The 21,266-nt window shown below is 40.0% G+C and overlaps 1 protein-coding gene across 4 annotated transcripts in view; it reads left to right on the top strand.

The window, feature by feature from the left end:
• DOCK8 (dedicator of cytokinesis 8) overlaps positions 1 to 21,266 on the top strand; it is a 266,249-nt gene that overhangs the window by 220,994 nt on the left and 23,989 nt on the right. For all 4 annotated transcript variants that reach the window (XM_027549402.1, XM_027549403.1, XM_027549404.1 and 1 more), the window contains 10 exons: positions 1,918 to 2,014; positions 4,045 to 4,179; positions 5,171 to 5,323; positions 6,373 to 6,531; positions 7,149 to 7,249; positions 8,007 to 8,199; positions 12,732 to 12,875; positions 14,292 to 14,423; positions 14,877 to 15,011; positions 16,637 to 16,726. In XM_027549402.1, coding sequence (XP_027405203.1) covers positions 1,918 to 2,014; positions 4,045 to 4,179; positions 5,171 to 5,323; positions 6,373 to 6,531; positions 7,149 to 7,249; positions 8,007 to 8,199; positions 12,732 to 12,875; positions 14,292 to 14,423; positions 14,877 to 15,011; positions 16,637 to 16,726 — 1,339 coding nt within the window. The remainder of the gene's footprint in view (positions 1 to 1,917; positions 2,015 to 4,044; positions 4,180 to 5,170; positions 5,324 to 6,372; positions 6,532 to 7,148; positions 7,250 to 8,006; positions 8,200 to 12,731; positions 12,876 to 14,291; positions 14,424 to 14,876; positions 15,012 to 16,636; positions 16,727 to 21,266) is intronic.

Genomic DNA, 21,266 nt, shown 5'->3' with positions numbered 1-21,266 from the left:
CTTTGGGCTGCTTGTTGCCAGAGGTAATGATTCACTTCTGATCATCTTCATGGGTGATTTTTTAAAAGCGAAACCGTAGTAAATTGTAACCGTGCAAGTTAGCTGTTTAGGAAAACTTTTGTAATTATACCAGTGGTGTCTTTCACCTTCTTTTAGATCACTATTCAATGATTTTGGCTCTGTTTCTTTTAGAGCAGTCATTTTCAACCCAGCTGTACATTAAAATTGCCTGGGGAGCTTTAGTAGCCCCCAGTGCTCAGATGTACCTCAGGCCAGTTAATTCAGGATCTCCAGCAATGTTACTCAGAAAACAGTATGTGGTGAAAGCCCCATTTGATTCTTGTGAAGTCAGATTTGAGAACCATTGTTTTCAAGAAATAGCTGATAGGCTTTTTAAATCCATATTAGTGGTGATGATAGTTGTACAATATGAGTATACTTGGGACCACTTAACTGTACACTTAAAAATGGTTAAGGTGGTAAATTTTATGTTGTGTGTATTTTGCCACAATTGAAAAATTTGGAAAAAAAAAAACCCAGATTAGGTCACGCTAGATCTGCACTGTCTAGTACAGTAGCCATGGTAGTGCAGTAAGTGAAAATATACATGTCAGATATTGAACTTAGCACAGGTAAAAGAATGTAAAATATCTCATTAATAAATTTTATTGTGATTACACATCAGCAATATTTTTGATATATTGGGTTAAATAAAAATATTAACATTAATTTCACCTGTGTGGCTACTACAAAATATAAAATGACACAAGTAACCCCCCATTATGTTTCTGTTAAATAGCTTTGCTCTAAATCTAAACCTACCAGTGAATTAATAAAAAGAAGCTTTTCTGTTTCACTTATTTTACATAAATATTGTCATTTGGAGAATGAGGAAAAAATATAGAGCAGCTTGGGACCACAGAGCCTATTCTAGGCATGAAAATATTTAAAACATAGAAAGTGTCAATTCTGAGTCCTTGATGGAACATAAGCAACAGCAATGCCCCCATCATTGGGTGAAGGGACTCGAGCACAGCTAAGGGATGATCTTGGACCAAGACTTTTGAGCTTATATCAGGATGCCTTAGCCCCTGTGGCAACACTTCAGCACTGGGACGTCTTGAGAAAGTCGGTTCTTCACACTTCCCTTTCCTGGCCACTAAATTTGAAGATACGAAATCTCTCTTTCTAGCTTCACTTGAAATTTATGAGAATGGATGAATTAATACATAAAACGCTCTGATTCCTTAAAAAAAGAACCTAATAGAAAAGTTCCACTAGGTAATTTCCCATTCCCTGGTGGGTAATAACCACTGACATCCAGCAGGAAGTTAGATGGTGTGCCTGACAGGCATGCAGCCTTGCTTCCATTGGAAAAGGACAGAAGGCCCGTACTTGACTGTGCAACCCCAAAGTAGTCTTTGGAAAGTCAAGACACTGATTCTTCCCTGACCGCTTCTGAAACATCATCCTTTCCTAATCCAGCAGCATTGTGATTAGCCAAATTCACATCAAACCCAGTCTTGTGTCCTCTAGCTTGTTGCAGGGGCTTCTTGGCTCAGGTTGGGAGATGATTCTCACAGGTGAAATGCAAGAATGACCCTCAAGCTTTAAGCAACAATCTGATTGGCTGGCCTAATTGCTAGTAATAACCAATAATTGCTCTTCTACCCATTTGTTATTTTTATAATTGTCATCATTCTTCATAATAGTGGGGATGAGAATGGCCTGGAGCCTCTACCTAGAAAATCTTTTAACCAGGCTCCAATTACACAAGTTGCCAGTGACCAGCTGCTTTGTTTTCACTCCTAGATTGACTCTTCAGAAGATTTCTTTACACTTGGCATGTGGATTACCATCATCAGGAGATGACCAGATTTGATGTGCACTTTAATTTGACCTCTTTTTGTTTCTTAGAACAAAGGCAGAGTTAGATCAAGAAGCCTTGATCAGTGGCAATCTGGCTACAGAAGCAAATTTAATCATCCTTGATATGCAGGAAAACATTATCCAGGTGAGGACAACAAACACCTGATCTGTTCAACATGAATATGTCCACTGGAATTTAATAAGAATCCTGTATAGAAAATTGTGAAAAATAAGCGTGATAGAAAATGCTTTTTGTTTAATGAAGTCAGGAAGTTTACTATTTACAATGAAAGTGAATCACTCAGTTGCATCCGATTCTTTGTGCCCCTGTGGACTGTGCAGTCCTTGGAATTCTCCAGGCCAGAATACTGGAGTGGATAACCTATTCCTTCTCCAGGGAACCTTCCTGACCCAGGGATCAAACCCAGGTCTCCCGCATTGTAGGTGGATTCTTTACCAGCGGAGCCACAAGGGAAGCCAGATAAAGGAAGTGACATTGCAAGACTATTTACAGTAGTGAAAGCTACTTACAATAGCATCCACCTTAGAAATTCCAGAAATACTCAAACAGGACATTCTTCTGGATGCATTGACTTGATGTTCACTTGGAAAGACTTAGGTGCTTGACAGACTGACCCTCATAGTTAAATCTACTTGAGCATATGCAAAGATTATAATGTGAGTGGTGGGCTTATAATTCAATACCTGTAATAGTTGTGGTAGGTAGGTTTTCATGTTTGTTTTTTTGCTAGGTCAACCGCCTTTGAATTATGGTTGATGTCTGTATGGGAGCTAAGATTATGACTGGACGAAGTAAAAAGAGGGAAAAGTGTGATTAATGATGTCTGTTTTGGACACAAATTAATGAAGAAAAATAATCTGTACCAAGAATTTGCCAACCCTGCTGTAGAAAAGTGTTATATCACTGTGAACTTTACAGTAATGTAGTTCACCATACTAATTTCATCTTCTAAGTGAATGTTTCCAGAAATTCTCAAGACATCTAGGTGATAACGTTTTTAGTTTAACCTCAAAAATGAGTCCGTACATGTTTCCAATGAAAAAATCATTTATTAAAATGGATCCAGTATTGTTTCTAGGGCCAGAAAAGGAAATATCATCAAAACACAGTTGAACCTTAGTAATCCAACTTTTGTCTCTTAAAATGTAATTATTGTATAAAAATAAAGACAAAAAGTATATGGTATCTTTGATCAGATCAGATCAGTCGCTCAGTCGTGTCCGACTCTTTGCGACCCCATGAATCGCAGCACGCCAGGCCTCCCTGTCCATCACCAACTCCCGGAATTCACTTAGACTCACGTCCATCGAGTCAATGATGCCATCCAGCCATCTCATCCTCTGTCGTCCCTTTCTCCTCTTGCCCCCAATCCCTCCCAGCATCAGAGTCTTTTCCAATGAGTCAACTCTTCGCATGAGGTGGCCAAAGTACTGGAGTTTCAGCTTTAGCATCATTCCTTCCAAAGAAATCCCAGGGCTGATCTCCTTCAGAATGGACTGGTTGGATCTCCTTGCAGTCCAAGGGACTCTCAAGAGTCTTCTCCAACACCACAGTTCAAAAGCATCAAGTCTTCGGCGCTCAGCCTTCTTACAGTCCAACTCTCACATCCATACATGACCACAGGAAAATTATATCTTTATACAATACTGCTTTGAGTGCTGTCTTCTTAACATCGGTGCTCAAAATGTACTTGCAGTTTCCAAAGGCAGTTGAAAACTGTTATTGACATTGGTGGTATTAGTCCTGCTGCAGGTGATGAATAAGCTTCTCTTTAGGAACGTCCACTGCCACAGGCAACCCCTGGGAGGCCCACAAGGAAAGCTGTGCCTTGTATACAAGGAAAAAGACCTTTCCAAAAGCTCACCCAGGATGAGGGGAAGGTGTGCTTTATAGCTAGAGTTAGCAGCCTGGAATAAGGTGTAAATTCCAAATCAGTTGGGAGTTTTGGAATAAAGTCATGTGGAAATAGGGCTTCAGCACTCCTGGTGATGTACTGTATGCAGGGTACTTTCTCAAACCCTTAAGATCATAGACCAAGAGATGAAATGTCAGCGTCACTGTGCTAATTGCCAAAAGTACCTACTTTTGTCTTCCCCTCTCAGTTCACGGGCATAGCACAGGGATTCATCGATGCTGTTGTTCTCTTCCCCCAGGCGAGCTCGGCTCTGGACTGTAAAGACAGCCTTCTGGGAGGCGTGCTAAGAGTCCTTGTGAATTCTCTGAGCTGTGATCAGAGCACCACATACCTAACTCACTGCTTTGCGACGCTCCGTGCTCTCATTGCCAAGGTAAATGTGGGATGCTTATTCTCTTACTTTTTATTAAGAGTTAAGATTCTCATCAGTCTAGCTTCACATTTCTTGCTTCAGGTGCACGAAAACCCACAGACCACCATTGCGTTAAGTGACCCTGGGGTAAAAGTCTTAAGTCTCGTTAGGAAGGAAGCAGATACACTGATTCTGTGAGACTCACCAGTGCCTCTCACATTAGAAATGTGGGCCCACTCACTGAAGACATGAGAGTGGAAATCAATTGAGCAGATTTGTTTTTCACCTTTTTTTCATTAATGTCTTACGTGAATGAGATTCAGTTCCTCTGCATGACTCCCAGTAGTGAGTCTTACAAAATGTCACATCATAAAATGCCAGAAAGTTTAAAAATAAATTTCTCATAGCCTGAAGAATATAGATTTTCCTAAAGTAAAATGGTGTATTGCAGATTTCTGTGCTCCACACTCCGCCCCCCCCAATCCCTTTATTAAAAATCTTGGTTGTTGACCTCTACCTGGTATCTTTTACATTTAGAAAGTGGACTCCTGGGGCTTCCCTGGTGGTCCAGTGGTTAAGACTCTGCATTTTCAGTATTTCGATCCCTGGTTGGGAAACTTAAGATCCCATAAGCCATGAGGCACAGCCGAAATAAAGTGGACTATCTCTGCTCTCACCTGTCGGGATCATTTGCTCTTAGTCACCAATAATTTCCAGGGAAACATGGAATAATTCCTTCAGAGCTGTGACTTCACCAGGGAATGCATCCTGGCTAACCATGCAGATAATTATGTAGCCTTGCTCTTTGTAAGCAGTTCCTAATGAGATCAAGTCAACTCCATTGCATTAGTTCATCTTCTGACTCAAGTAACTCATTATCTTTATGAAGCAGTGCATTAACTCTTCTGGGCTTTGCTTGTCCAAGCAGACATTTACATATCTCAACAGGCATCTGGTCCAGAAAGGGTATGAATGTGCCAAGTGATGTCTAATGCCGCTGCGTCTCTCCTAGTTTGGCGACTTGTTGTTTGAGGAGGAAGTGGAGCAGTGTGCAGACCTGTGTCAGCGAGTGCTGCACCACTGCAGCAGCAGCATGGACATCACCCGCAGCCAAGCCTGCGCCACTCTCTACCTCCTCATGAGGTTCAGCTTTGGAGCCACCAGCGTAAGTGCTCAAGGGGACCTAGGATCAAGAGTCAGTGCAAAGCACTGGTAGAGGAAAAGTGTGTACTATTGCAGTTGACTTCTGCCCTGTGTGAAGGGAACAATGGACATGTAGATGGATAGCAGCTTTTTTCTGAATTTCCATCTGGAAGTAAATTATTAAGACTGATGAAAGCAGTGTTTTCCATCAGTGTGTTTCCATAAGAAATGAATGGCTGTGTGTAGATTCAAGGTTGTCATCTGTGGGTGAAAAATACAACAGAATTAGGACTTTGGAAGAGCTTCTCTTATTTCCACATTCTGATTGACTGGTACCAGAATGACCTGTGGAAGAGATTTGAAATGATCACTATCATCTATGCCTAAGTGTTCACTGAAGCTTAGTAGCCTTTGGAATTCAGCCTTATTACAGCACAGTCTTAGTTGATCTAGATTTTGGTGTGCTGTTTTGCAGTTTACATTTGTGGTCATGTTAATGAGCGTGTTCAACTATATTCAAAGATAATTTGGTCCATGGAAGAAAGACAGGGTCCTCAGAATGTATTAGGTATAGCTATTGAAAAGCCTTTAGGACATTTATCAGAGCCCCTTGGAATCACCATATTTTTCCATGGGCCTAGAAGGAAAGGAGAAACAGAACGTCACTGCCTACCCAGAGTCCAGAAATCTCAGAAATCTTGCCCATATAGATTCTGCTCCTCTTTGAAGTTTAAATAAAGTTCCAAGAAGAGGAATCTTGGCACGAAAGGAGACATTCTGTAACCCAGCTGTGTAGGAACCTTTCAGCGTTACTGCACAGAGCTGGCCCAGTGCTCAATGAAAATTTAAAGGGAGCTGACAGATTTATGTCAGAGCAATACCCATTTAAACCATTTAAACAACAATATGAATCATGAGCAAAGTATGGCTCACATTTCATTGGGAAAAAAGGAAATGATTGAGCTTGGGTAAAGGAAACACTAGACAGTTATTGCTGTCTGGCTCTACCTCCTCCGATTATCTCCTAGCTGACTGCTTCTTGTTTGTTCCACCATTTTTTCCCTGACTCAGAACTTTGCAAGAGTAAAGATGCAAGTAACCATGTCTCTGGCATCTTTGGTGGGAAAAGCACAAGACTTTAATGAGGAATACCTGAGAAGATCCTTGAGGACAATTTTGGCCTACGCGGAAGAGGACACAGCCATGCAGACCACTCCTTTTCCCATGCAGGTAGACCGAAGAACATGCTTTGTCTCATACGTGGGTCTGGGGTCAGCCAGTTTTAAACCTCTGTGTGTGTGTACACACATACATATACATATATATACACACACAAACATACATATATATGTGTGTGTATAAGATATATAACATAATATATTTTATATATTATATAACTTTTATTAAATATAATTATGTCATATGATACAGATAATTATGCAAAATATTGTCATACGCATTATATGGAACCTAAGCTGAGGTCCTAAGCTGCCTCCTCGTTGTTATAAAAAGCCCTGATGTCCAGAGTACAGTTGAAGGCTTACATGTTACAAAGAACTGAAACTAATTTCACCAAAAGAGTATTGGAGAGGGAAGATAGTATAAGGATTCAGGACTAATACATGGATGTCAAAGGCCAACTCACATGTAGGCCGTGGCAGTGCCTGGACCTGCAAAGATGAAGGTCAAAGAGGATGCAGTCTAGACTTCCCTCCACCTGTGATCTATCCTGTCTTAGCAAAGCCTGCTCATGACTGCCCCTTGGACTCTCAGTGCAGTCCTCACTTTTTGTTACCATGATCTACATTGCTAAGGTTGTTTGGGGTATACACTTTTTTTTCTTCCAGGTGGAAGAACTTCTCTGCAATCTGAATAGCATCTTATATGACACAGTGAAAATGAGGGAATTTCAGGAAGATCCTGAGATGCTTATGGATCTCATGTACAGGTGAACTTTTCTGATAAAATCAAAAGTGTGTTACTTAAATATCAAGGGTTTGCCACTATGGAGTTTTTATGAATATAATTATCATAGGAAATGTCGCTACACTGATTTGGCTGACATCCAGAACTGTACTTAGAAATTGGTAGAAAATCATCATTTGGAGGGTGTTGATTCATGTACATGTTTTCAGAAACAGTTCCCTGATTTAAAGGGAGGTATATATTTTTAACATTATTTTCTACTTACCATAGAATGAGAGAAAAGAACTATCAACTGTTACGTGAATTATATCTGAAATTTTTTCCATTTACATTCAGACATGCATGTAAGTTTCATTTAGAAATCATATTTTACTCTGTAGTTTAAATTTTTGCTTTGTAATCCTTGTTTTAGGAGAAACTACTTACAAAGACAAAATTGTTCTGACATGATGTCATAAGAAGGGTAGTACTTTTTGTCTTCTGTTATTATTTTGAAATAAAGGAAAGTAAAGAAAGAACAGTTACTAGTGCTCCATTCAAATAGACATCGTTTTATCAGGTCTTTTCTTCCCCCATAAATCTTTAACTAAATGATACATTCTTAGGGTCCTACACACCCTAGACGTGAAATTCAAACAGTTGGACTTATACATGTTTGCCTTTTCTCTTATTTTCTGAACATGCAGGCAAAACTCTCAAGGGAAAAAAAGTGTCCATACCCAATAGAAAAACAGTATCACTAACCAGTTGTCTTTGAAACTTTCGAAACCCATCTTCAGAATTGCCAAGAGTTACCAGGCCTCTCCTGATCTGCGGCTGACCTGGCTCCAGAACATGGCAGAGAAACACACCAAGAGGAAGTGCTACACGGAGGCCGCCATGTGCCTGGTCCATGCGGCTGCTTTGGTGGCGGAATATCTGAGCATGCTGGAGGACCACAGCTATCTGCCCGTGGGCAGCGTCAGCTTTCAGGTGGGGGCAGGTTCACCTTTTCCTTTGGTGCAGTGGCTCTCATCTGGGGGCATTTGCCAACCTCTGAAAATATTTTTGGTTGTTACAACTGAGGGCGGGAGGGTGGGTACTAGTGGCATTTAATAGGTATAAGCCAGGGGTGCTGCTAAACACCCTACAATACATAGGACAGCTCCCACCACAAAAAAATTATCTGGCCCCCAAATATCAATATTGCCAAGGTTGAGAAGACCTGCTTTAGTGTATTACATTTGCCTCTTCTAATAGCTTTACCGTCTCGGGTTTTTTTAAATTATTATTTACAGTAAATATAGATTTGATAGGCATTTTGACATTCCTAAATACTTTCATATCCATGATTTCATTTGACCTTCTCCGTAAACCAGTGAAACAGACAAATAGAGCAGATATTATTACTCCTGCTGCACAGATAAATTGAGAGAGCAACTTTTCTAAGGTCATTTAAACTCTTTCTCAAAGACTTGTAACTGGCACAGTATACTGACAAATGTGAAAGTATTTTTTCCAAATATTGGAGAAATTATTCCCATCCAGGCCCATTCCTTTGATTACACTCCCCAACTGTTTAACATCTTCCTCTCTAATCTAAAATTGAGAAAGAACCAAACTGACCTGGGAAGGAAAAAAGGGCTGAATCAATACTGTCTTAGGATAAGCTGAATATTACCCATAGTTAGCAATGGGAAATTGTCTGCTAGGTCTGAAAGTTGGTTCAGGTTGCAATGCTCAGTGGTCACTTGGACTGTTTTTGGTGAGTACTTTAAACAGTCTTTAGAGGAAACAAAAATTTTATGGGTACTTTTAGAGGCCTAATCCATAGAAATGACCATTCCTGAAACCTGTAACAATATAGTACAGAAAGAGAGCCCTTTTCAAGGCAGACTCACAGAGTTGTTTACAAGCGTTTGGATTATTCCTGTTTGGATTTACGGGACTGATTTTATAAAAGGCTTTATTCTCATTGTTGCTCTTCAATTCAGTTTTGTGATGCTGTGTGAACCAGAAAGAGGAGATAATTCAAAGTAGCTTTCCCAGGCTTAGAAAGTAAGACACAAAAACTGCTGTTGGCAGAGCCAGGAGTTTCTGATTTCCTGGATACTGTTCACCAGGCAATCTGGGTATTGCCTCATATTATTAATTCCTCCTTTCTTATGGTCTTCAATACCAATACTATTTGTCATTTCATTCTCAGCAAATAAATTTTATTCTCAATTCAGAAATGTTCATTATAAAAAGCCAAAAATTTAATTCTTACCCCAAAAGCATAAAAATATCACACCTGATTTTGAATCATACAATAATGAAGAAAGGTATAAAAACCAATTTTAGATATATATATTTTTTTGCCAAATTAATTTTGACCATTTGATATTAGCAAGGAAAAATATAAGTACTACTCTTGCAGTTCCCAGAAATCTTTGGGCTTACCACTTAATGTGGAATTATATCATTCTTTTGTCTTGTTTCATTAACTAAACTATTACTTATAAACTTTAATGCCTTTTTCCCACTTACTGTATTTTATTTTATATTCATCACTTAAATATTAATGGCATTTAATTATTGTTTCATGTTTAGTAAGCCTTGCAATTCTTATTTCACCTAGAATTCTATTGCTTATAGAAAGTCATACCAAGGTGAGTAGAATAGTTATTCTAGAAACAACAGAAAAACTCCCATGTTGTCCCTATGTGGGGGCATATAGCTCTACTTTTTCATAGATCTTTATTCACTCATTCATTCTTTTAGGTGATATTGAGCATTTATTTTGTCCTCACGGACTTCACATTCCAGCCAGAAAGTGAGATCATATAGCTAATTCTTCCATTTTTTATTCAATTACAATTATGGTAACTGCTGTAATAAAGAGGTACAAGAAACTGTGAGTATTTATCATGTGACCCAGCTTGGGGGCCATGGAATGTTCAAAAAGACAAGGAAGGGGAAGGGGAAGGAATTGTGAAGAGTGAGGTCTTCAACACACAGAACATGGTGAGAAGAGAAGCCAAATTATGCTGATGCTTATGAACCAAGTCTCCTTTCTCTTGAATGAGACATAGCAAATCTTTTAGGAAATGTGTGCTTGCACATGGCAGAAAACCTAACCCAGACTGACCTAAGGTAGAAATGGAATTTATCAGCTTACATGAGAGAGATGAGTCTGGAGTAGCACCTGCCAAACTGGACCTAGGGGCCCAAACAATGTCATCAGACCTCAGTATCATCATCACTTCCAGTCTCTGCTTTCTGTTATGTCAGCTTAGCTTTTTTCTTTACCGGCTTCCCACACTCATGGACAAATATTTGTTTACATCTCCCTAGGTTCAAGTCCTGGAGAATAGAGAAATGCCTTTATTTCCAGAAGTTGCAGAGACAGTCTCAGTGCATCTGTTGGTTCTGACCGGGTCTTGTGCTCATCTCTGAACCAATCATAGTGGCCAGAGACATGGAATGCTATGATTGGCTGGACCAGAGTTGAGGTCCACACCTGGAGTTATGGATGGTTTCCCTGGAGGCTTTACTTTACAGAAGGATGAAGGAATTTTGGGCAGCATTAACAACAGATGTTCAGTGTTGATTCCTTAAATGCTATGTGCTTTAGTTTTCAGCTTTGTTCTGCTCCAGTAAAATTGAAATTTTGGAAAGGAATTATAAACTGGAGATAAATAAATCTGTGCAAGGAAAATAATAACCCTGAGGCCACTGAATTCCAAGGAGCTGAGATCGTTGAATCTGTGCCCCAGAGTGCAATATTTATTCCACAAATGTAGATATGTCTACATTCTTAGATACTGATGTTACTTTTACCTCCCTGATTCTGAAGCCAGAAAAATCTGCCCAGAATCTTTTTCCTCTGACTACGGCTGATAAGATTGCTGCTGCTGCTGCTGCTGCTGCTGCTAAGTCGCTTCAGTCGTGTCCGACTCTGTGCGACCCCATAGATGGCAGCCTACTAGGCTCCTCTGTCCCTGGGATTCTCCAGGCAAGAACACTGGAGTGGGTTGCCATTTCCTTCTCCAATGCAGGAAAGTGAAAAGTGAAAGTGAAGTCGCTCAGTCGTGTCCGACTCTTCAAGACCCCATGGACTGCAGCCCACCAGGCTCCTCCATCCATGGGATTTTCCAGGCAAGAGTACTAGAGTGGGGTGCCATCGCCTTCTCTGGCTAATAAGACTGCATAACTGCAGCTATATTCCTCTACACGTGGACAATTGCATCCAGTACTAATGGTATTCGTTTCTTGGGTCATTAGATTTTTTCAACGAAATCTCTTGGACCTTCTGTTATTTCTAGTTTAGAAACATCATAGAAAAAAGACTGTCACAAGAGGTTCTGAGAGTCTCCTGTATTCCAAAAACTACCTTATCAGAAGACACAGGACTGGAACAACTCTCTCTTCCTTGACGCTCAGGATGAGTCACTCGATCATGCTAGCCAGGCCAACAAGAGGCAGACAGATTTTACTTCAGTAGCCAACCCTGGTCAATTGATAGTGGTTGATTGGAGTACCATACTGAGAGGAATTTTGAAAAAAGCTTCAGGAAAAAGAGTACTATAATTAATTAGTTCTGTCTGCTACGAGTCTAGACATATGAAGAAATAGTATGCATGCTACCTGTTTGCCAGCCCTAAGCTACAAAGGTTTCCAGTTTTTTTAATGCACCATGTGCATTTTTTCTATATCCGTGAGACAGACTGAAGAAAATGATTCCTGGGCTGTCAAAAGTATGAGAGTCCCTGCCAGAGCCAGAACTGGGGTGAGGTGAGCAAGTCATGTGAAGTGCAGAATTTAAGGAAGCACTCACTCTCAGGGTCCAGCGTGTTCCAGGTCATATCTTACAGAACCCTGAGAGTGAGTGTTTCCTAAATGTATGACCTGGGGTTTTCACCTTGCTCACCCTAGCCCTGGCCCTGATCACTGCATTCTCTACGAGAGACTTTCAGCTTTATGGTTTATGTAAAAATAAAAGTGTATAGAAAGGAACAAAATGTTTGAGGGGAGAGAAAAAAACCAGTAACTGCTGCATTGTCATAAAGATTCCCATAAAGAAGGCCTTCTCATTTGCAGTTGTCATGTGGTATTATGACTGTTCACCTACAAGCCAAGTCAGTAGTAGCAAGTACTTTAGAGTTTCACTCAGCTGGTGAAACAAGGAGTCTAATTAACTTTTTAAAAAGTTAATTTTAAAAACCTCAATCCCTGCTGAATGTCCCTTAGGGTCCTTTCTCTAAAGCAACTCAGCTGTTGTTACGTTGCGGTAAGTGCCCTTTCTGTATCTGCCAATGGTTAAAAAGAAAAAAAAATCTTGAGTTTTGAAGGCCAGTGGTTCTATGTGTTCTTTCAAAATGAGTGGCAGCCAGAGGCTGTTCTAGATGGAATTACAGACCTTTTACAATCATACAAGGTGACGCTGTCAGAGTGATGGCTTCCTCATCCCTACTATGGACTCCTGTGGTGCCTTGTTAGTCGGGTTCCCCAATTCTCCAGGCTCACACTTCGTTCTCTTACAGAATATTTCTTCCAATGTACTGGAGGAGTCTGCCGTCTCTGATGACACCCTGTCGCCTGATGAGGATGGGGTGTGCTCTGGCCGGTACTTCACGGAGAGTGGCCTGGTGGGCCTACTGGAGCAGGCAGCCGAGCTCTTCAGCACGGTCAGTACACACCACCCTCTGGGTCGCCACAGTCAGCCTGAACTTCAGTGTGTGCCCTGTGTGTGGGTTTTAGTGCCCAACCAGTCAGTCCCACTTCATGACGACACCACGTGCAGGGATGCACAGGGCATGGGAGGGGCCAGAGGACTTTGATGTATGTAAATTGGCTCAGCTCTCGGGGAGGTGAGAAAGCCTTTCATCACTGCAATATTCTGGCTTTCACTACATGCTCATTAGCTGGGCAGCAGTTTCACAGTATTATTTCCATTTAATAGAGGTGGAAACTAAGCCACAGCAAGGTGAAATGGCTTGCCCAGGCTTACACAATAAATCACAGGGCATGTTCTCATTCTCTCATTTACTCTCCTTGAGAGAACTCCTGGGGTGGAGCCTCTGGGAGAAGAGAAAAATAATAGACAAGAGTTTTCCTGACAGCTGAGTAATCCTCAGGATTGTCACAGACCACAGACAGCTCAGAGAAATGTAGGAGTGGAAACCACAGACACTCCCCTCACTAACCTAATCTGGGTCTGTTGTTGTTGTTCAGTCATGTCCAACTCTTTTGAGACCCCATGGACTGTAGCCCTCCAGGCTCTGCTGTCCATGGGATTTCCCAGGCAAGAATATTGGAGTGGATTGCCATTCCCTCTTCCAAGGGATCTTCCCGACCCAGGGATTGAACCTATGTCTCCTGCATTGAAGATTATTCTTCACCACTGAGCCACCTGGGAAGCCCAGTCTGGGTCTAAATACTCCAAATTAAAGGGAAAAAATGTATAGATTAAGTTACTGAGTTTCAGGTCAGGAAAGAAAGTCTGTTGTTCATTTTCATAATTTCCCTACTCCCTCAAATTTTAAGCCAAGTAAATATTTAATACTTCACTCAATTTAGCTGATCCAATTTGTTTTCATCCTAATATTTTTCATTCTTCTCTACTTTTCATTTCCAAGTTTCCACCTACAGCCTATGTATTTTAATTGTTGTTTTAATTATCTTCTGTTTTTCAGCTTTCCCTTTCAGAATCCAGATAACATCCAGGATACTTTGTTTTTCCTGAAATTCAAGAAAACCAGCTAGTTAGACTCTTAAGTATTTTCAGGCATTCAGTGAACATCTGCATATATGAGGACCCCCATCTGGCTATATGATGCCCAAGATTGTCTTCCTAAATTGTTCTTAGTCCCTGCTGCCATTCTCCTGTCCTATTTTTTCTCCAGGAAACCCCTTTTTCCAACTTAACATTATCAGATAGGACCACTTAGCATGTGTCTAGTTCAGTTTGAATGCTACAACCATCCCAAATATACTCAAGAGTTTATTCCTGCACTGTAAGATATTATGATGCCAATAATAAATCCATTCCCTAGTGCCCAGTGGATTAAATTCTCTTCAATTTTTTTCCTCCTCTTTCCAAGGGAGGACTGTACGAGACGGTTAATGAAGTCTACAAGCTGGTCATCCCCATCCTGGAAGCTCATCGAGACTTCCGGAAGCTGACCTCCACCCATGAAAAGCTGCAGAAGGCCTTTGACAGCATCATTAGCAAGGTAGCTGAGGATCCTGACTAACAAGTGCAATGGTCTGATAGCAGGTGACTGTCTCAGAGATGCTGAGACCTTCTTCCTCTCTAGGGAGTGACTGGCCTGACAGACATCAGTACTGTAGCTCTCTCCTATCAAATGGAAAAGGGCTGCAAATAGAGGACTGTCATGCAAACTGTGAAAGAAGGCAGTTGAATTACTTTGCAACCAGGAATGTGAAAATCTCTTAAATTCACTTAAAAGAAATCCTAGAACTCTTTCGTGGGTTTTTGTTGTTGTTGTTGTTATTAATTCCCAAGTTTGTTCTATAAACATCAATTTTTTTAAAGGTGTTAATTGTATTTCCCATAGGAATAAAATGCCTTGTAACCCAACAATAAAAGACTCCTGCCCTTTGCAACCCAATGGATCCTCATGAATTACAAAACTAAGGAGAGGTTTTCTTATTTTGTCCATCAGGGTCATAAGAGGATGTTTGGAACCTACTTCCGAGTTGGTTTCTATGGATCCAAATTTGGGGATTTGGATGAGAAGGAATTCGTTTACAAAGAGCCTGCAATTACCAAGCTTCCTGAGATCTCTCACAGACTAGAGGTAAGACAAGTGATTCTGGGTGATTAACATTGTATACTTTACAAAAAGCAAGTTGTAATGGGTCATTACGACAAAACTAAGAGTCATGCATTCATCATTGATCCATATATAAAGTTCCCCACATTGCCTGTATAAAAGCAAGATACTAGGTGAAATCATGAGATAAAGTAAGGTAAGGATGCCTGTGTGCATGCTAACTCTTAGTCACATCTGACTCTGCAACTTCTTGGACTGTAGCCCACCAGGCTCCTGTGTCCGTGGGATTCTCCAGGCAAGAATACTGGAGTGCATATCCTCCTCCATAGATCTTCCTAACCCAGGGATCGAACTCGAGTCTCTTAAGTCTCTTGCGTTGGGAGGCAGGTCCTTTACCACTAATGCCACCTGGGAAGCCCCATACTCTTCCAAGTTTGCAAATTTATATGGTGAATATTTTCAAGAATATCCAAGTCAATGTCATGTGCTTTCTTGTAAACCTTTCCAAATTTCAGTAATAGTTTTTCAGCTTGGAGTTTATCATCTTGACTTTAAAGTCATCTGGCAAAATTATCAAATTTCCCCTAGAAAATTCTGTGGTCGTCTTTTTGGTGTTACCAGGCAACATTCCAACTTATGATTTGGAGGTGCTCGACTGTGGGCCCACTGTGTCCTGGGCACAGTGAACTCTTCCTGTTGATCCAAGGAGCACCCCTCTCTGGATAATCAGAATCAGCACCTAATCCCATGTTCTGGCAGCTGCAATCCAACCTGCTGTTTACATTTGATCAAGAATGTAGCAGAAGAGAGCAGGATGTTCTTGGAGGAAAAGCTGGAGAAAGGGAGAAACAACCTAGAGAAAAGAGAGAAAGAAAGAAACAGACATGGAAAGGGCTAGGCACTAAGAACTCAGGAGGAAAGTCATGGGGTGCCCCCTGAGCAAAATCATCTCAAGCTGAATAACTGGGTCCCCTGAAATGCTGATGACAATTAACTGGAAATTCGCTTTTTGCTTTCTTGCTATTGCTTTGAATTTATGTCCTTTCATGACTGTCAAACTTAAAACACTTTTGTTGTCAAATTGCTCCTTAAATTGATACTATCCATTCATGCCAAAAGAGACAAGAGGCTTTAATCCTTACTTGACCCAACGAAGCCATGGTTCAAAGTGAATGGGTGACTTGCGCAAAGTTTTTTAGCTCATGAGAGGAACTAGCAGTTGACCCCAGGCCACTTGGTTTCCTAATATGTTTCCAGTTTAGAACTAGAAGCCTATATTTTACCTTCCTGTGACTGGTTTGTCACACTGTGGGAAGCCTCGTGACCTCCACGTTCCTAGGGTACAAAAGGCGAGAAGTAAATAGTTCTATTCCCCAGAGCATTTTCTGGAAATAGATGATGCTGTTAAATTAGATGTCAAGCATACATTTTATATGGAAGTACAGATCAGTTTGCAAATGCTGGACTTCCTTTTATTTTTATTTTTGTCTCAGGAAATGCTGAACTTGCCTCATTAGCTCGGAGGGACTTTAAATAATTCAGAGAGCACATTGTACCATACACTTGTTCCAAACTTATTCCGCTTCTAGAGACAAAGAATTGCAGCATGTTAAAATAGCCTTTATAATCTGTTGGTTTCTCTTGCCTAGGCATTTTATAGTCAATGTTTTGGTGCAGAATTTGTAGAAGTGATAAAAGACTCTGCTCCTGTGGACAAAACCAAGTTGGACCCTAACAAGGTATGGGAATATTGCAAAAAATAGCCATCAGGCTCTGATTCCCTTTGTTCTACCCCCAAAACATAAGATGACCTCCTCTGTCTGGACTCCACGTCATTTCAATGCAACCAGATTTTTGTTTTGTTTTGTTTACGGTTTAACGGTTAAGTCTTAAACCATACTCAATGGCAGGGATCTTAATAGGAGCCACCATTTATTAAAGACCAGCTGTATGCCTGACACTGTATTAGACCCTTTACATACACTGTTGCATTTCATCCTCCTACAGCTCTTTGATGTAAATATTGTTATTCCCATTTTACAGATGAGAAAAGTAAGATCTAGAATAGGTAAGCAACTTCCAAGATCATGCAAGTGTCAAAGCCAGTATTCAAACTTGGGGTCTGTGATCCTTAAACTTGCACTTCTAATCACTTCTTTACTGCCCTTCTATTAAAACTTTGAATCCTCAGTTTAAAGTATGTTGAAAAGATACAAACTTCTCACGGACGCATTTGGTGGAGGCATTCTTTTCAGCCAAATACAGGGTCATTGTGCTGTTGGAGGAATGATGAAAAGGGCTTGGACTTCAGTTTCCTCAATTTTCATATGAGGGTGTATTCTGTCTCACCTCCAGCTGGGTGTACCACAGTGCAATTCTGATACTCAGCATGCAGAGTTAGTGTCAGACTCCGCCAGCTAAGGCTCAGTCCTGCAGGAGCTTGCCCTCTTCTTCATAGTGTGTTGGTATGGGTGCATGTGTATGTGCATACATTTTAAAATTAAATATATGCTATAAAATTCCCTTTTTTGTGTGTATCTCTATGAATTTTAAATCAAGAGATAAGTTCCATATATTTATTCCAAATATTTATTTCCCCATGCCTCTTTGTAGGCATCCCCTCCCTCTGTTTTTAGCCCCTGAAAGTCATTAATCTATATTCTGCCTTTGTAGTTTTGTTTTTTCCAGAATGCCATATAAATAGAATCATACAATAAATAAATGGAATTATACAGCCTTTTCGGAGAAGGCAATGGCACCCCACTCCAGTACTGTTGCCTGGAAAATCCCATGGACGGAGGAGCCTGGTGGGCTACAGTCCATGGGGTCGCGAAGAGTCAGACACGACTGAGCGACTTCACTTTCACTTTTCACTTTCTTTTTTTTTTTTTTTCTCTAATTTTATTTTATTTTTAAACTTTACATAATTGTATTAGTTTTGCCAAATATCAAAATGAATCCGCCACAGGTATACATGTGCTCCCCATCCCGAACCCTCCTCCCTCCTCCCTCCCCATACCATCCCTCTGGGCCGTCCCAGTGCACCAGCCCCCAGCATCCAGCATCATGCATCGAACCTGGACTGGCAACTCGTTCCTACATGATATTTTACATGTTTCATTGCCATTCTCCCAAATCTTCCCACCCTCTCCCTCTCCCACAGAGTCCATAAGACTGTTCTATACATCAGTGTCTCTTTTGCTGTCTCGTACACCGGGTTATTGTTACCATCTTTCTAAATTCCATATATATGCGTTAGTATACTGTATTTATGTTTTTCCTTCTGGCTTACTTCACTCTGTATAATAGGCTCCAGTTTCATCCACCTAATTAGAACTGATTCAAATGTATTCTTTTTAATGGCTGAGTAATACTCCATTGTGTATATGTACCACTGCTTTCTTATCCATTCATCTGCTGATGGACATCTAGGTTGCTTCCATGTCTTGGCTATTATAAACAGTGCTGCGATGAACATTGGGGTACACGTGTCTCTTTCCCTTCTGGTTTCCTCAGTGTGTATGCCCAGCAGTGGGATTGCTGGATCATAAGGCAGTTCTATTTCCAGTTTTTTAAGGAATCTCCACACTGTTCTCCATAGTGGCTGTACTAGTTTGCATTCCCACCAACAGTGTAAAAGGGTTCCCTTTTCTCCACACCCTCTCCAGCATTTATTATTTGTAGACTTTTGGATCGCAGCCATTCTGACTGGTGTGAAATGGTACCTCATAGTGGTTTTGATTTGCATTTCTCTGATAATGAGTGATGTTGAGCATCTTTTCATGTGTTTGTTAGCCATCTGTATGTCTTTTTTGGAGAAATGTCTATTTAGTTCTTTGGCCCATTTTTTGATTGGGTCGTTTATTTTTCTGGAGTTGAGCTGTAGGAGTTGCTTGTATATTTTTGAGATTAGTTGTTTGTCCGTTGCTTCATTTGCTATTATTTTCTCCCATTCTGAAGGCTGTCTTTTCACCTTGCTAATAGTTTCCTTTGATGTGCAGAAGCTTTTAAGGTTAATTAGGTCCCATTTGTTTATTTTTGCTTTTATTTCCAATATTCTGGGAGGTGGGTCATAGAGGATCCTGCTGTGATGTATGTCGGAGAGTGTTTTGCCTATGTTCTCCTCTAGGAGTTTTATAGTTTCTGGTCTTACGTTTAGATCTTTAATCCATTTTGAGTTTATTTTTGTGTATGGTGTTAGAAAGTGGTCCAGTTTCATTCTTTTACAAGTGGTTGACCAGATTTCCCAGCACCACTTGTTAAAGAGATTGTCTTTAATCCATTGTATATTCTTGCCTCCTTTGTCGAAGATAAGGTGTCCATATGTGCGTGGATTTATCTCTGGGCTTTCTATTTTATTCCATTGATCAATATTTCTGTCTTTGTGCCAGTACCATACTGTCTTGATAACTGTGGCTTTGTAGTAGAGCCTGAAGTCAGGTAGGTTGATTCCTCCAGTTCCATTCTTCTTTCTCAAGATCGCTTTGGCTATTCGAGGTTTTTTGTATTTCCATACAAATTGTGAAATTATTTGTTCTAGCTCTGTGAAGAATACTGTTGGTAACTTGATAGGGATTGCGTTGAATCTATAAATTGCTTTGGGTAGTATACTCATTTTCACTATATTGATTCTTCCAATCCATGAACATGGTATATTTCTCCATCTATTAGTGTCCTCTTTGATTTCTTTCACCAGTGTTTTATAGTTTTCTATATATAGGTCTTTAGTTTCTTTAGGTAGATATATTCCTAAGTATTTTATTCTTTCCGTTGCAATGGTGAATGGAATTGTTTCCTTAATTTCTCTTTCTGTTTTCTCATTATTAGTGTATAGGAATGCAAGGGATTTCTGTGTGTTGATTTTATATCCTGCAACTTTACTGTAGTCATTGATTATTTCTAGTAATTTTCTGGTGGATTCTTTAGGGTTTTCTATGTAGAGGATCATGTCATCTGCAAATAGTGAGAGTTTTACTTCTTCTTTTCCAATTTGGATTCCTTTTATTTCTTTTTCTGCTCTGATTGCTGTGGCCAAAACTTCCAAAACTATGTTGAATAGTAATGGTGAAAGTGGGCACCCTTGTCTTGTTCCTGACTTTAGAGGAAATGCTTTCAATTTTTCACCATTGAGGATAATGTTTGCTGTGGGTTTGTCATATATAGCTTTTATTATGTTGAGGTATGTTCCTTCTATTCCTGCTTTCTGGAGAGTTTTTATCATAAATGGATGTTGAATTTTGTCAAAGGCTTTCTCTGCATCTATTGAGATAATCATATGGTTTTTATTTTTCAATTTGTTAATGTGGTGTATTACATTGATTGATTTGCGGATATTGAAGAATCCTTGCATCCCTGGGATAAAGCCCACTTGGTCATGGTGTATGATCTTTTTAATGTGTTGTTGGATTCTGATTGCTAGAATTTTGTTAAGGATTTTTGCATCTATGTTCATCAGTGATATTGGCCTGTAGTTTTCTTTTTTTGTGGGATCTTTGTCAGGTTTTGGTATTAGGGTGATGGTGGCCTCATAGAATGAGTTTGGAAGTTTACCTTCCTCTGCAATTTTCTGGAAGAGTTTGAGCAGGATAGGTGTCAGCTCTTCTCTAAATTTTTGGTAGAATTCAGCTGTGAAGCCGTCTGGACCGGGGCTTTTGTTTGCTGGAAGATTTTTGATTACAGTTTCAATTTCCGTGCTTGTGATGGGTCTGTTAAGATTTTCTATTTCTTCCTGGTCCAGTTTTGGAAAGTTGTACTTTTCTAAGAATTTGTCCATTTCTTCCACGTTGTCCATTTTATTGGCATATAATTGTTGATAGTAGTCTCTTATGATCCTTTGTATTTCTGTGTTGTCTGTTGTGATCTCTCCATTTTCGTTTCTAATTTTGTTGATTTGATTTTTCTCCCTTTGTTTCTTGATGAGTCTGGCTAATGGTTTGTCAATTTTATTTATCCTTTCAAAGAACCAGCTTTTGGTTTTATTGATTTTTGCTATGGTCTCTTTTGTTTCTTTTGCATTTATTTCTGCTCTAATTTTTAAGATTTCTTTCCTTCTACTAACCCTGGGGTTCTTCATTTCTTCCTTTTCTAGTTGCTTTAGGTGTAGAGTTAGGTTATTTATTTGACTTTTTTCTTGTTTCTTGAGGTGTGCCTGTATTGCTATGAACTTTCCCCTTAGGACTGCTTTTACCGTGTCCCACAGGTTTTGGGTTGTTGTGTTTTCATTTTCATTCGTTTCTATGCAAATTTTGATTTCTTTTTTGATTTCTTCTGTGATTTGTT

Source organism: Bos indicus x Bos taurus, chromosome 8 (assembly GCF_003369695.1).
Source record: "Bos indicus x Bos taurus breed Angus x Brahman F1 hybrid chromosome 8, Bos_hybrid_MaternalHap_v2.0, whole genome shotgun sequence".
Taxonomy (NCBI): domain Eukaryota; kingdom Metazoa; phylum Chordata; class Mammalia; order Artiodactyla; family Bovidae; genus Bos; species Bos indicus x Bos taurus.
The sequence above is the reverse complement of the archived record's forward strand: the minus strand, read 5'-3'. Positions and strand labels throughout refer to the sequence as shown.